We start from the raw sequence: 17,766 nt of genomic DNA, 5'->3' as shown, positions 1-17,766 counted from the left end.
GGTTTCAAAAGGTCCACATGGTTTTTAAGTGCAAATTAAGCAGCCTAGTTTGGAATAATACATTCTGTTATTATCAGGATAACCTGAGGCCCAATTCGATGTTTGACCTCCTCAACATTTGTCCATTTTGTGTCTCCATGGGTTATTCCAGACCATTTGAAGTTTGTGTGGGACAGTGTGTTTGTTTTGTATCCAATTCCAAGGTAATAAACTTTCTTAATAACTTAAAAGAAAATAGTGAGCCAGTGAAGCAATAGTTTTTGTTAAATTTTTTTAAGTAAAATAAACTAAGATTTGCTTTCATGACAAATTAAAAAATTATAAATAAATATAAGTTTTATGGATCAGCTAATTGTCATATTTCAGTTTTCTTTTAAATAAAGTTAACCTTAATAATCAATTAATAATTCAGAAAAGTTTAATATGTCATTTCGACATATGAGAATCAGTATTACCCTTTTCTGTTATTTGGTACATAACCAAAATTTTAAATTCTGTTTTGTTAAAAGGTTAAACTCAATGTAAGTAATGTTGATCAAAATTAGGATATTTTGATTTATAATAATTGTTTTAAATTGCTACAAATAGCACCAATGTAAGGTTTGTTGATAAATTTTTAATAATTTTTTTGTTATAACTGTTTATGTGAAATAATAATAAATATGTAATGTTTCCCTTTAAACCAGGAGTTTAAAATTATTTCCTTTAAAAAAGATTTTCACCCTTAAATTTTTTTTAGGAAAAAAAAGTCTTTCTTTCTAATCAGTAAGAGGATTTTTTTAAACGGCGTTCATTTTGAATAGTTTAGGATTCTTGTTGTGTATTGTTGCCCAGGAAATCTCTGTAAGTATTTTTTTTATTTCTTTTTTTGTAGTTAGCCCCCCAGTCCCTCAAATAAAGAAACCTTTCTCCACGACCCATCTCTCCAACCAAAACATTAGTGGCCATTCGTAAACGTTTCAGTTTATTTGCTTACCCTATCTCCAGCCCAGTAATTCTTCAGTTCCCCCCTTTCGACCCCCTATAAGCAATTATATATTGTTACAAGTGATACCCAACATGGTAGGCAAATTAAATTGCTACAAGGAAGTTCCCATCCTCTACACGGCGAACAGGATAAGTCTTATAGATATGTAGGATACTAGAATAGTTTTGAATTAGGTATAACCCAAGAAACACTAAGGCATGGAAAAGAGGGAAGAGTGTTGTCTAAGCGATGCCCCAAATAGCTGACGAACTCTGGGGATTATAATAGCCTTGACACAGTATGGATGCATTCCCGAGTCTGATTGTATTTTGTTCAAACTCGTGGAAATAAAACGAGATGGTTTAAAAGAGGACTCTGAAATGAGACACTATTCTTATTATCTTAAAAATCGGGTTACCAATAGTAAAAGAACATGATTTTACGGTCTGCAAAAACAAATATGGCGTTTTATAAGAGGTCAAAGAACGGAGTTAAAGGAACTATTAGAACCAAAACACAGAAAAGGATACGTGGATTAACTACCTAAAACAGTTTGCAGTTATGCAGAGGAAGAATAAACGACGCTAGAACTGGAAACACCAGAAATTTCCAGAAAGTTCGGAAAATACATGAAAAGCTGAAGAACAGAAAAGCAGGTAAAGACGGGATACCAAACGAATTTCTGAAATAGTGTGGAGCAGCAATAACAGAGCAATTATTAACATTAATTAATAAAATTATAAAACTCAATAAAATACCGGAAAAATGAAGAACGAGCGAACTAATGCTACTATTTAAAAAATGAGATAAAAATAGCCAGAAAACTAGAGAGGTATAAACTTGTTAAGTACTACGCTAAAACTTACAACTAAAATTTTACAAGTGCTAATAAATCAGAGGATAAGTTTAAGGAATTCATTGAGCCCTATGCTCTTCAAGTTGATCATGAATGAAATCATCAAAACCATTAGCAAAGGAAAAGGATACAGAATGGGAAACAAAGAAATCAAAATACTCTGTTATGCAGACGACCCAATATTGATAGCCCAAGATGAAGAAAGTCTACAAAGACTGGTTCACAGATTTAACATAAGAGCAAAAGAATTTAATATGACATTTTTATCTCAGAAAACTAAAACAATAGTAGTCAGTAAAGAACAAATCAGATGTAAAATAGAAATTAATGGCATCAGTATTGAACACGCAATGGAAATAAAATACCTGAGAATTACACTGTCTAGCTATGAAGACCTGGACAAAGAAGCGAGAAGCGCAAAGGGCGAAACTCAAATATCACGAGTCGACACTGGGTTTATTACTAAATGTGTTCAACGCATTAATTTTACAATGCATAAAATTGGTTTGAAACCAGTCAATTTCAGTTAATCAGAAATAATGACCAATTTTTATATAATGGTCACGAGTTGTTAAATACTCATTTACTGATACTCAAATACTGATTTCAAATTAGGTAAGTTGTTACTGAACTTGTTTGTGTATAACGGTTTTTTGTCGATTTTTCAACAATTAATTTAGATAAAAGATTCGGTGCAGAATATTCTTTACACATTACCAAAAATCAATAGAACAATATTTTTACATATTGCTGGATTGTCCGCATTTTTTCTTGGGTGTGTTGTGTGTTTGTTGGGGTATTTGTTTGGTTTTAAGGGTGCTCCATTTAGGCAAATATGTTCAATATAATGTTTATTTTTGTAATACATGTTAATGACAGCTGTGGTTGTTAACCCCCTATGGAGATATATAATTAAGCAATGGGACCGACAAACTACAGAAAACCGATCCCTCACTGACTACAATGCTTGAAGTGAACTGTTAACTATTGTCGGTAAAAGAGTGGAGTTTTAGCAATATACTGTAGTGTAGTTTCCTAAAGGATGTCTGTATTCGTTAGACAGTTCGTTAATGGAAGATGGCAGCAATTTGGTGGAAAGGTGAGAGTTTCTTTTTGTCGTGTGTGATGAACAGTGGCGGATCCAAAGGGGGGGTCATGGCCCCTCCAAACAAAATTAAATATCAATCAAATGATCCTAAAAAAATAATTTAAAACACATCAACCCTATAAGCAAGAAGTCAAGAGTTGAAATGATTCAAACTCATTTATTCTAGGGGTAAGTGTAGAATTATGCGGAAGCCTTTTTACATTGCTCTTTAAAAAAAATCAACAATTCTGAATACAGTAATACCTCGACTAACGCTACCCCCACTTCCGAGAATTCAGAGTTACGCGATTTTTAAATTTTGTTAACTCGTCATTTGAGTGCCAGAGAATCGTTCGATTATCGATGAGATATAATTACCGCCCACACATTGCTCATTCAATTAACATGACATGACTTTTCGCACAAAACCAGCACATTTTTATTTTGTAAGAGATATTTCTTATCTTCAGTTTTGTCTACGAATTGGTTGTTTTTAATTTGAATATGTATCATAATTGTTGAGACGGTGTGCTACATTTTATAATTTATCTATAATAAATATCAAAGTGAATATTGTTGTTGCATTAGCTCTGTCTGATACGTCAGTGAATACAAATAAAGGAACTGGGGGCTGCTGTCCAAGGTATTTGTGAAACTCGTTGGGTTGAAAGGCATGAAGGTCATTTTTAGTTCCAGGGCGAATCAATCATCAAAATATGCATCGCTCTTGCAACAATTTCTACGTGGAATGACAGTAAAATGTCAGCTGATGCATTTTCATTAATGCAAACTATTAGGAGCCCAGAATTTCTCATTTCAGTAGTTTATCTTAGTGATGTTTTAGGTACAACTGTATCGCTTGGTCGTCATCTTTCACCAAAATTAGATTTGAAGAAGGCTACAGAGGACACTAAATGCATTCTTCAAAATAAAAAATCAAATGCTGAATCTGTTTCTAGCAAACTTTACTATGAAGTAAAGGAAATAGCTTGAACAACTAGACATTGAATTGAAGATTCCTCATATAGTTTCTCCTCAAACCTGTCGTCAAAACCAACCAGCTAACTCTTGCGAAGAATATTTCCGAAGATCTATTTATTTACCCCTTTTAGACAATATCTTAACTGATTTAGAAGAACGACTTTCACCGAAAGTTATGAATCTATTTATTCTTAGAGTTGTTTTACCTAAAACTGACAACACACCAGAAGATAAAATTGCATTTAAAAAATTACTGACACCTTCCTAGATATTATTGGACCATCTACTGCATATTCCACAGTAGAACAAGAGTTTTTACTGTGGATTCAAAAGTGGAAAAGAGTCGTGCAAAATAATGGAAAACTTCCTGATTGGAATGGAATGGAATGAATGGAAACCAGTCCTTGATTTTTTAGTATTTATATTTTAATAACTTTCCTTTGGTTTAATAGTCTTGTACACTTGATTTTACTGTCATAGAGTATGTGGGTTTAATTTTTTTTTTTTGGTTTAAGTTAGACCCCTTAATGTTGTACCCTTCTTTGCACCCGTAAGGTATTTGGGTTTTAATAACTTCTCATTGATTTAATATATCGCTTAAAATAATTATTGAGAAAATGGTTGCCTTGCATGAGGCACAAATCATATCAATCGTAAAGAGGCAAAAATTTATGGGGATCAGAGACTGAAAGACGCAAAAATCTAAATCCTATATCAAAATCACCCTCAAGACCCATGACCCACCCCGACAAAAATTTCTGGATCCGCCACTGGTGACGAATACTTGCCGAAATATGAGTAGCGAGTTTTTAGAACGTTTTGGGCTGTAATATTTTGACCTCGGATTGATTTTTATTTATAACTCTTTTATTTATAACTATTTATAACTCTTGCTTAGAGAAACCAGTCTTGGGATGAACGTCCATGCTTTAACGCCATACAAGAATGTGAAAAATACATAACATCGCCATAGTCTCCTTGTTAATTATTATGTTATCTCTCTATTAGTGAGTAGCTTTTTAATTTTTAATTACGTTTCTCTTGATATTTCCATACGGCATCTTATTTTTTTTGCTTTTACAGCATCTTTAGTTATCCTAGCACGAAGGTATTTATACTGTCTTACTTTTTCTATTATTGTATTAGATATAGTTAAGAATTCCTTATTGTTTTTTGTAGGTCTTTTAGCGATTTTCATATATTTTGTTTTCTTTAATTTCATCTTTATTCCATAGATGTCACATGTATCATTTAGACGTTCTATCATATTCTGTAAATTATCATTTATTATAATGCCCTCTACTGTTGGAAAATATAGCTTTAGTACAACGGTCTTTGTATAGGACTGTTCAAAGCAGAAAAAATACAAATATAGATATGGTCTTGTCTAAATTTTGTACAAGAATAAATGACCGCCCTCACAATCTTCAAATAAATATAACATAAAATTCAAATAAGCTGCGTCATAAAAACTGTTCTATCAATATTTTTTGTGATTGTGATGCTGATGAATATTTTATTATGTTCCGAAAACTATTTACCTCTTTCAGTTAAACCAAATTCAATTTCAAAGTTAAAAAAATACTTACAACATCCCCTTTCGTCACTTCCGTCAGGGCAGTCCGAATGTCCATCACACCTTTTGGATTTGTGAATACAGACGCGACCGATCCCGCAGTGTAGATGATTTTTAGGACAGTAACTGCACGATTTTTCATCGGCAACATCTTGACAATCAATAACGCCATCACAGATACGTGGGGAAAGTGCTTTTGACTGAAGTTCTTCTACACAACCTGTAATTAAGACAATTTTTTAGGTTTACTCAGATATCGAGCGCCCACATATTTATGACCTTTGGTATAGAAACATGAACCGTTAAAAAACTTAGTTGCTGAGATACAGATGATTAAAACTTTAAAATCAAAATTAAAAATATATTACAAAAGCATTTTTTGGTCCGCTGTAGCAATGTGTTTATTATATTTTAAATATTCTCTTTATTTTTGGATAAAAAAAGTATGTAGTAACCTTTTTTACCAAATACTTTAATGGCAAAAACTTTCGATCAGTGTGTGTTGCCGGTACTGACATATGGAACTGAAACATGGGCTTTTAATAACAACATAGTCCACAAGCTCCAAGTGACTCAGAGAGCTATGGAACGGAGAATGATGCTCAACATTAAGCTTACCGATGACAAGTCCAATGAAGAAATAAGAAGACTAAAAAAAGTTACAGATGTAGTCCAAAAGATTGCCATATTAAAATGGAACTGGGCAGGACATAAAGGAAGAATAAAAGACAACCATTGGACGAAGCGAATTATTGAATGGCGACCAAGAGACAACCAGAGAAGTAGAGGCAGACTTCAATCCAGATGGACTGGACAGAAATATGCAACAAACACAAACACTATTATTCGTGACGACTGGGGACACTAGTCTGCTTCTCAGTGAGACCTACGACTGGTGGCCGGTGACTTATGACTATGACTCAGTCGTTGGTAGCAGCGACTCGGTAGCTTCTAGGAGAACAGTCCTATTTAAAACGCATTAAACTTGTTTGAATCAATTGGTAGCGGCTACCTATTCGCGGCTTCCAGTGACCGGCGAATTTGTAGGAAAACGCGCCTTAAGTAATCCAAACGCCTAGGCCCGCAGTTCATCTATCTTCTCAGATTAGGAATTAGCGACTTCGTCCACTACGCCAATAATTCATCCACTAAACATTTTCGACGAAAAATAATATATTCGGACACAGCATTCTTGAGTAAATTTTATAAAAAAATTAAATAATCCGCCACTACCTGCTAACCTGCATTTGTTCAAACTTTTTTTTTTCTAATTTGAAATAATAATTGAAGGACATAAATTGTCGCATATCTTTGTATAATTAATTAAGAGTAACAAACTACATTTTTAAGTGCCGTTAAGAAATGAATATGTTTAACATTTTTCTCATGGTTGAGTAACTTGTAAAAGTTTTTAAATCAAGACAACAACTGTCAATATTGCGGTAAATTGCAACATGTATAATTAATTCCAGTTTTTGTAACATTATGTAGTAAACTGCGACATTTTATAAAAATATGTAACTATCTTTCTTCATAATATATATCGCACAAGACACCAGTAGTAAACAGAAACTGAACTACATTCAGTCTAAGCAAGAAATTAATGTAAATTGGAATAAGGTTATGACATACTGCTTTACATTACATAGAAGAACTCAGTGGTTTTTGCGATACAAAATATTGACACGTTAACATTAATATGGTTTCTTCAGTGATATTTAATTTCAACAACGAAAAAAGTAGTTTTATTTTTTTTATTTAAATTTTTAAACATCTTCATTTTATGAGTGACGGTAGTTAACAAAGCCAATGAGAATTATTATATTAGAAGAAGCTAATAATTGCGTAAATTAATCTTCTTCTCCTAATGTTATACTCTATCCTCTTCAGTTTTTAATTTTGCTGATTAAAATGATATTAAGAAGTTAAATTTGTCGTAAGGACTGGTCAGGTTTCCGGTGTTTTAAGACGCCTATACTCAAAAAAGTTTCGAGTCGATGAAGATTGTTATTGAATTTAGTTAAATCATTTCTATACAGCGTTCCACGTTAAGAAAATAACATTAGGCTTATGGAGATCAGTGTTGCCAAAACTCTCAAGCATGCGGTTTACTAGATTGTCGATATATTTTTCGAATTTCCATTTTCAATTAACATTTAACTGTAAAGTCAGAATAACAACTGAAGAACCACAAAGCCTTATTATCATTATGTAGTCTCAGAGAACGACATAAAATCGCTGACATACGTACACCGTATTATTTTAAGTTGCAATTAGTAATTAGATATATGCATTCCAAGCGGTCCGTTTATTTGCTTTTAAACCTTTAATAGCCGGCAAAGTGGATGATTTAACTAAACAATATTTTCTACTGATTTCTATGATTCATGGTATATGATATTCTTACCGAAAAACAAATAAACTGTCGTTACTATAATTAAAATAAGATAAAATAAAATAATCTTTTGTAAATACTATTTATTTAATTAAAATCATTTTCCCTACTTTTCATCTCTTGTTTCGAATGGGCACTTTTGGTCAATTACGTTAAAAAACATTAATTTAATAATTCATGTCTGTGAAAACGAAAATACAAATTATATACAACCTTGAATCGTGCTTGTGTTCGTTCATCGTGGCATCGCTGCGCTTCTATCGTCCATAAGAAATACATGGCCCTATCTCCGCAATGTTATTTTCTTAACGTGAAACGCTCTATAGCCATTGTATCTTGTATCTTCATGTATTCTTCGTTACGTTTTCATTTATAATTTAAGCTAGACCCGAAGTATTTCAATTTCTCAACCCTAAGAAGGTTAAGTTCGTGTAGTCTTCTGGCTAAAGATTACACAAACCTAGTATAATCTTTAGCCATAAGATTACAGTGTTAGAGCTTCCAGGTCGCGCAAGCACCTCTAACATGACTTAACGAACACTTATGTAGTCGGGACCGGCGCGGCAGCTTTACGTATCCTTCGAAGCATCGGTGCTATACAGCTTGTTAAGCATTTGTTAAGCCACATATCTGTCAACTGTCTATGATTTGGTTGTTTCTTTTCAATAATATTTTATATAAATAGATCACATTGTACATTTTAACCTAAGATATATGAATATATTTTATTCAACACTGTCTATTCCTAAAAATAACCATTTCTAATTTCTATGAACAATTTAACATGTTTCTCGATCTTAAAGGGATGCATTGCGATGGCTGCATTGCAGCAATAATTTGTCAATTTTTCCTTTTCATGTATTATTTTTATCAAAGTTCATTGAAAGTTAAAATTAACCCATTTGGTCCCACTGTACTCGTCTAAGTACAGCAGCAAAAATAGCCTAGTAGTTACACATCTGGTAAAAAAGGGGTACTCCTATTTATCATTTTTTTAACTTTCATTGTTGTAAGGGTAAGTACTAGTAATGATTATTTATAGTATAAGATTTTTTTTATTATTGTTGTTTTTATGTTACAAAATAGATCTGTACTCATCTGAGTACAGTGGGTTTGTATGAGATCAAAATGATTATTTGCTTTTTTATTGTTTCAGGTTCAATTTCAGGCACTGGAATAGATTTTCAAGAATTGCAGCCTATTAGTCCCATTGGGTTTTATGGAAAACGTTATAGAACTCTTGTTTTAGCTTCAGATAACCTAGCGAGTTCCACTCATAAAGATCTATTTATTCCTCTAGTTATTCCTCCTGAGACTGACTATCAAATTGACAATAAGGACATAGATGAGGATGATCTTCAGACTCAAAGCTTTCCGAATTACGTTCCCGGAGAAATAGAGGTTCATTACATGAGTGATGATTCTGATAACGACGAAGAAGACAATCTTCCTCTTGCCATTAGAAGAGAAAATTTACTAAAGGGTCAAAATAAAACCAAGAAATCTGACTGGACGGAAGAAATTACTGATATTAGTATGACATTTACAACAGGTTACGAGGGTCGTTTAGATAATATGAAAGAACAAATCCAAGGTAAATCTCCTATAGAAATATTTGAGAAATTTTTCGAGAATGAAATTATTAAATATACACAGCAGACAAATTTATATGCCGCTCAAAATATTAATCATCAATTTCATGTAACGGCAGAGATAAAGGTATTTCTGGCTATTTTACTTTTTACTGGATACCATAGATTGCCACGAGAGCGCAACTATTGGTGTTTAGATGAGGATCTTCCTTCAGGTTCCCCTTGTGACTAATGTAATTTCAAGGAACCGTTTCCAAGAAATTAAAAAATACCTACATTTGGTAGATAATTCGCAAATTGATACAAGGGACAGAATGTATAAAGTGAGGCCTCTCACAAACAAACTAAATAAAAAATTTCAATAATTTGGCATATTTCACAAAGACTTATCAATTGATGAAGCGATGATAAAGTATTTTGAGCATCACTCATCTCAACATAAGGGGAAACCAGTAAGATTTGGGTACAAGGACTGGATGCTTTGTAGTTCTTTAATTGATTATTGCTACAATTTTGACACATATTGTGGAGCATCAGTGGATAAATAAAAAGTCGCAGCGTTGACTTTAGGATCACAGGTTGTTCTAAAAATGCTTGATGTCGTTGATGTGCCTAGTGACCACGAAGTATTTTTTGACAATTATAGTTACAATTTGATGGAAACTTTAAAAGAGAAGGGCTTTAGAGCAACAGGCACAGTAAGAGAAAATCGTATAAAAAAATGTCCTTTGTTACCTTCCACTGTAACGAAAAAAGAAGAATCGTGGATATTTCGAATATCGCTTTGATAAAACAAGTCTACTACATTTTGTAAAATGAAACGACAACAATGTGATCACAAAGGCATCAAATTACGATAGTATTGAACCACTTTCAAAAGTGAATCGTTGGTGTGCTGCTGCCAAACGAAAAATTGATGTACCTCAACCAAAACTTTTCTCATCATACAATAACTACCGAGTCAGTATGCAAGGTAAAAAATGGTGGTGGCCCATTTTTACCTACATGCTCAACTTAGCTCTTGTTAACTCCTGGAGGTTACAAATATTTGCTAAAAATAAAGAAATGGATCTTTTGGCTTTTCAACGAGATGTAGTACGTCATTATTTAAGAAGTTTTGGGAAATCTACTTATTCTAGAAAACGACTAGCAGGATCTGTACCAATTAGTCTAAAAATGGATGGAAGTGGTCATTTTCCAAAGAAAATGACCGCTTCCAGCAAACGACAAACAACTTTGATGTCGCTTATGCCATCAAAGAGTACGTTGGACTTGTATAAAGTGTGAAATTACTCTGTGTATTGAACGTAATCGTTTTGTACAATTTCATACTAGTTAGATTATAATACAGGATATAGCCAAGTATGTACCTATATTGTAAGAAAATGACATTTTCATTTTGACTCAATGTTTTATATTTTTGACTCCCGATCAGCCTTACTCATTGTACTCGTATGAGTACACCTACTTTTTGCTAAAAATTTAATTTTTTTACGTCAAATAATTGTTGTTACTAATTAACCAAGATCCAACAAGGACATTCAAAAAAATCTTGTATTACAAAAAAAATGTCGTGGGATCAAATGGGTTAACCAGTTTTCTGAAAAAGAGCGTATCGAAATATTAGTGATTTTGGATACGATAGCAAACTGAAATGTCTTTGAAACTTGAAAAACTTTTAATATCTTTAACGACTTATATCCTAAACTAAATCCCATTACTACAGTAGTAAATTGATAAAAAAATTAAGAAGTAGGTACAGAAAATCAATAACTAAAGTCAAATCGTTATATATGCGTTTTGGTATAAAAAGATCTGCACTTAAGTAGTAAGTACCTATACAGAGTGTTTCATTGGGAAACGGAAATACTTAAATGGTGAATAGAGGTTACTGAGGCGGTTCAAAATATACCACATTTTTTATTGAGTCGTAAAGGTTTTTATAACCGAGTTACAGAATGTTTGATCAATTTTGTTCATTTCTTTCTGAATCCATAACTATAGAATCAATCTGTATATTTTTTTAATATTCGGTGGACATATCTCATATATCACACTCAGAACCCAAACGACGTACTATTTTTCGGATTACATTTGGATTGTTCTTTATTTTTCTGACAGCTTCGTGTATTCTTTCCATAAGTTACTCACGAGTATTTATTTCGGGAGAATACACTTCTAGATATAATCATCTACTGGATTAAAATAAAGGAATCTTGAAAACTAGTTATGGAGGCCGCTTCGGCTGATCCTGCTGTTACCAAAATTTATAATTTAGAAAGTCTCTAACGATGAGACTGTAATGAGGGTCCAATTAATTTATTATGGAACACTCCGCACCTTATGTTAACGGAGAATTTATCTGTCTAGTAACAAAGGGATGTTCGGTTGCCCAGGTATGAAAATTTCTTAAATTGAAGACACGAGTACATTGGGACGTCTGTAAACAGGCATCTATTTAATATTAGCGGGTTTTGTGAGATTCATCTACTAAATTTTTTTATCCTAGGAAAATTATATCCATCCTCCAATTTCTGTACTTGTATGTAATAAGGATGCAGTCTATGTTTTTTTATTCTACGCCAAACTGGGGCATAAGTAATATTTATAACCATACTAATCTTTCTATTGCTAATTTCCGGATTTTTCTGTACTCTTTAAAATATGGTCTTCCATTCCAATATGGCACTAATGGATAGAGGGGGGAAAAATATAGAAAAAGAAACAGGCCTTAGACGCCTATATATAAAAAGGAAGAAGAAAGAAAAAACCTTTATAAATGACTGTCCAAAGTAGAAACAATATGACCACCATGACAACCTTCGAATATAATACAATATAAAATGCAAATGAGCTGTTATAAAAACTGTGTTATCAATAATTTTCAAACGGAGTATAAGTAATAAAAATTGAACATTTTCTTTAAATATGCCGTGTATCTATTTTACTTTTTTATGCATTTTAAAGAAGTCAAAACAATTAGTTAGCATTACATTTACAAGTAGCTAAAACGGGGAAAGTATAATTATGTTTAAATAAACATTTCAATTTACTAAAAATAATCTTACTAAAATAGCGAGGAGATTAAAAATGGTTAATTAAAATATTTTCAGGTGAAAGTAGAAATAAATGTTACGAAGATAACAAATATTTTACACGTGAAAACACTATGGCAATCAGAATTTTTTATGATAAGTTTCACTTAATTTAAGAAACATAAAGAAAAATGCCTGATTTTATAGCAATTATTATTTAAATGGGAATAAGCCACAATTAAAGGTTACATTAGTAAATTAAACAAATTTTCTTTTTTTGTTACTTGGTGAAAAATTATAGGGTTCAATGGAATGATTGAAATATAGTCGTAAAAGAAACGGATGGTAAAAAGAGAAAAATCAAAGAAGCGGCTCTAATTATGCTAAATGACACCAATTGTGTCGCAAATTCCCCGGCAGAACGTAGTAGGATCTGGTTACCCATGTTAAAAGAGGAAGTTATTAAAAGGAAAATACCAGTATGTATTAGTAAGTCAGTAACATATAGAGGATACATCATTTATGTTTTTTAAATAACAAACATATAAAATCAGAATTGGTGTTTATTGAGGATAAACTAAATGCACGACCAAATACTTACTATGTTGGGATAGTATTATAAGGTTTTTTTCCTTGTTTTTCTCTTATAATTTACTATGGAATCACTAACAGGAGAATTTTACTGTCACCATGGCATGTGTTTGTCTTTTTAAAGACGAATTAATGCTATGATTTTTTTCTGATGGATATTCTCAAGTTAAAATTGATTTCATGTGATCGAATGAACTATCTTACAAGTAAAGTCGTCCCAGGAACGCAACTCAACAATATTGGCAATATCATTTTAAAGTCGTCTACTTTAAAATGTATAATGTATGTCTGAATTGTCAATATAAATGAGTCAGATAAAATTAAATAATTAGAAGAATTTTTCACGAAGTAACAAAAAAACAAAATTTGTTTAATTTACTAATGTCTGTATTTTGAGAACGATTTCCGAAGTGGAATTGAAACATCAATAAGCTTACTTTAACCTTTAATTGTGGCTTATTCCCATTTAATAAGTAATTACTTTAAAATGCCACACGAAAATGGCTTCAAGCCTGATTTTATATTTTCCTTTTAATATTATACGAAGTCAATATTCCACACGCATAACACGATACAAAATCTCTGCTTATAGAGAAATAACAAATTATTTTAAATACCTATTGTGTTTATATGGAATTAAGCTACAATTGATTGTTATGAAAATTACATTTTATGAGTGTACAGTTTTCGAAAAAGATTATTTAAAAACTTTGTTAAAGAGTGTATAACCATAGACATATAATATAAGACAGACTGATAGTCTGTCTTACATACTTTATGTATGTACTTTTCATTCCAATCAATTGTAGCTTATCCCATATAAACACAATATTTAACTTAGAAATGCCACGCGAAAACAGTTTCAGAACCTTGTTAAGAAATAATTTGAAGAAACAGGCAATAGTCTTCATTTCTTATATGCTCATTTCGAATTCTCTCTAATTTTGATCTTCGAGAAATCCAACGTAGAGGGTAATACTTTCAAATATGCTTTTTTAAATATGTTTTTCGTGTCTCTTTTTATCTCTGTCAAAGAAAAGAGAATTCAGAAGACATTTTCGACCAATTAGATTAAATCGCAGTTGATCGATTTCAATTTTTAAAACTGTATTTGAAAACTCAGTTTTCAAATGAGTACACGTTTCAGTCGTATTATAAAGTTTTTCTATGCAGAATATGAAAGCTGATGTTTAAGGGATCGAAAAAATTTAAAGGAAAAACTCAATTTTTTGGCACAATTATTGCTATTTTTTAAACGATAAACATTAAATTTTCAATTTCTACCTATTCAAATATTATGTAAAATTGAAAAACAAAACTATTACCTTACATAATTTTTTATTATAGGAGCCATATCTCTCAAGTTACAGACGAAATAATGGGCGCAAAAAATGGGCCGATTGTGGATTTTGTTAAAAAAATAAAAAATTAAGGGGAGGTACGGTTTATTTTCAATATTTTAAACATGTTTTTAAATGTTTTTTTTAATTGTTTAACATAAATTTATTTATATCATTAGTACAATATAGTAGAACATTTCAAGAATATTATCTGAAATTTTGGTACAAAAATATTAAAGATTTAGAAAATGACAGTTAATTTACCAGGTGGTACACATTTACCCACCTCACTTAAATAAATCAAATAAATAAAAAACAAAAAAATACCCTACTAGTATTATTTTCTATATTAATACCTAGATATTCTTCAGGCGTTCTAATATTTTTTTTTTTAAACAAAACATAACATTTTAGTTTTACCAAAATTTTACTTAAGTTCATTTTGCCAGTATGTCAATGTATATAAATTTGGAATAATATATATATATATATATATATATATATATATATATATATATATATATATATATATATCAGTTTCAAAACGTCTTGCGTCGTTGTCCGATGCCTAATTTCCACGAATTTCTATCATTCCATTGTTCTTCGGTCAAGTCTCGGGAGCTCATTGCCTTTGTTATTCCCTCCTTCCATGTTCTTTTTGGTCTTCCTCGTTTCTTACGATTTGGTGGTATCCATTTCATGGCGATTTTTGGTAGTCTTGTTTCTGGCATTCTTTGAACATGGCCATACCATATAAGTTGTTTCCTTTCTATGTCTGTTGCCAGTGATCCATCTACCCCCATCCGATTTCTTATTTCATCGTTTCTAATTCTGTCTGCTCTAGGTATTCAAAGTGATCGTCTAAATACATCCATTTCTGTTGCTTCGAGTTTTCTTTTATTGCTTTCTGTTAGTCTCCATGTCTCTGTACCATAGGTTAAGCTGGTTTTTATGAGAGATTCATATATATTGTATTTTCGTCTTTTACCAATTTCTGAGCTCCAAAGAACTCCGTTAAGGCATCCAATTGTTCTACGGGCGGTTATTCGTTTTCTAATTTCCCTATTGTCTGTGCCTGTGGTGTCGAAATCAATTCCTAGGTAGGTATATTCAGTGCAGAATGCAATTTCGGTTGTGTCCATCTGAATGTTGGATAGTTCTGCGCCTATTGGGAGATATTTTGTTTTTTGTGTATTGAGTTCTAAACCCCACTTCTTGTATTCTTCCTGAAGTTTTCTGGCCATATATGTCAGGTCTTCTTTATCGTTGGCTATAAGGACTTGATCGTCTGCAAACTGTAGGGTATATAGGCAAGTTTCTCCCAGGTCAATGCCCATTCCTCTGCACTTTCTTTTCCACTGATACAGTGCTTTCGCCACGTAGATTTTAAACAATGTGGGGGATATGCAACACCCCTGCCGGAGTCCCTTGTTTACAGGAAATTTTTTTGAAAGTCTATTTCCAATTTTTATTCCTGACGTTGATCCTTCATAAAGCTGTTTAAGGGCGTTAATTACTGTGTGGTTAATGTTTGTTTCCTGCAAAACTTTCCATAGCTTTTTAGCGGGTACAGTATCATAGGCCTTCTGAAGGTCTATAAACATAAGGTGGGTTTCTTGATTGGTACTTGATCTTTTTTCTATTATTTGTTTCAAAACAAACACATTATCGGTGCAGCTCCTTCCCGCTCTAAAGCCAGATTGTTCCTCTTCTTCTTGTTCCTTATATTCTTGTTCGATAATGTCTCGAAGTATCCTTCCATATAGGCGACTTAAGGTACTGGTTACTGATATACCTCGATAGTTTGAGCAGTCCAGTTTACTTCCCTTCTTATGTATAGATGATATGAAGGATACTTTCCACTCATGCGGGACTGGTGCACCGTTTAGATATTGGTTTATACACCAGGTTAATCGTTCAAACAGTTTGTTAGTACCGCATTTGATTAGTTCTGCTGAAATTCCCTCCGGACCTGCAGCTCGACCATTTTTTAGTAGTTGTATCGTTTTTATGACAGTCCTCTCATCGATGTTTATCGTTTCTCCCTGTATGTGTATTTCAGTTGGAGACATTTCTCTATATTCCTCTCTGTTTTCTGTTAATAGATTTTCGTAATGTCGGATCCAGTTCTCTGTTGTTATTAATTGTATGTTTGTTTCTCTTTTTTCATTTGATTTAACTTTTGTCAGGAATTTCCACGTCTCTGAGCATTTTCTACCTCCCATATATGTGTATATCTCTTTGCATTTTTTGTCCCACATTTCTCGTTTAGCTGTGTTTACTAGTTGTCGTGTTCTTTTTTTAATTTTTGGAATTTGGAATAATCAATATGTTAAATTAAACGACAAGGCTCACTACAACATTCATTTTGTTTTAAGACTGTTAATATTTGTCTTTTTATTAAACGCCGCAAAAATTGTTTAAACTAAAAGTGTTATGCATCGGTAAACTTGACACATTTTACAGATTTTTATTTTAAAAAAATAAAACCTAAACTAGTTACCTGGTTTTGAAGAACAACCGCCATCACCGAATTCTGGAAACCTCGCACAATCCAGAAACTCTTTAATTTTGCCTTGAAGTCGGTTTCCGCATCCAGTCATGAAGTCTCTGCAGAAACTCCTACAAGGCAATATCATCTCATCTTCGTTGGTTCCTTTCTTACACGAAGGTTGGAGAACTTGACAAATAAAGTCGTATGCATGTCTGTAGCATTCTGCGTCCACCTAAAGAATATAAGGCATTAATAGAGAATTAAAAGTAAAATAATTTGTTACAACAATATATCAGACAACACTAATATAGCAACGTCAAATTTTATATCAGCCTCAAATTGGTTTAATGATGAATATATGCTCAGAACGTTTTGCGTTGTTTAAAGTTGAAAAATGACCTCGACCATAACATGAAATTAAAATCGTGTTCATTTTCTTCCAATTTAATTAAATTAACCAACTTGAACTTGTGGTTCTGAAGCATAATCTCTATCTATCTACTAGGGATGGGAAAAACCTACCGGTTTTAACCGAAAACCGGTTTTTTTACTTCGCAATAACCGGTTTTATCGGTTGTTTTTTTGTCCCGGTTATAACCGGTTTTTTATTTTTAAAGTAAAAACCGGTTATTAGGTTTTTACGGTGATTATGATTAGGTTAGGTTTTTTTTTTAGATCCCAATCATAATTATTATTTTCAAGTAATTATTCCAAACAAAACCATAATTCAAATTTTATTTTATTTTATAAATACAGAAGCAAACTGAAAGTGCAAACTCTCATCAGCCAGAAACAATTAAGTTTTATTATAATATTTCGTTGAAAAGGTATTTGTAATCATAATATTTACAT

The 17,766-nt window shown here is 32.2% G+C and overlaps 1 protein-coding gene across 2 annotated transcripts in view; it reads right to left on the bottom strand.

Moving 5' to 3' along the window:
- Positions 1-17,766, bottom strand: part of LOC140445120 (atrial natriuretic peptide-converting enzyme-like) — a 154,313-nt gene that overhangs the window by 21,614 nt on the left and 114,933 nt on the right. For both annotated transcript variants that reach the window (XM_072536951.1, XM_072536952.1), the window contains 2 exons: positions 16,924-17,146; positions 5,481-5,687 (listed from right to left, as the gene is read on the bottom strand). In XM_072536951.1, coding sequence (XP_072393052.1) covers positions 5,481-5,687; positions 16,924-17,146 — 430 coding nt within the window. The remainder of the gene's footprint in view (positions 1-5,480; positions 5,688-16,923; positions 17,147-17,766) is intronic.

The sequence above is a fragment of the Diabrotica undecimpunctata genome, chromosome 7, assembly GCF_040954645.1.
Source record: "Diabrotica undecimpunctata isolate CICGRU chromosome 7, icDiaUnde3, whole genome shotgun sequence".
In the NCBI taxonomy this organism is placed as follows: domain Eukaryota; kingdom Metazoa; phylum Arthropoda; class Insecta; order Coleoptera; family Chrysomelidae; genus Diabrotica; species Diabrotica undecimpunctata.
Note: the sequence above shows the minus strand (reverse complement) of the source record. Positions and strands in the feature narration are given on the sequence as shown.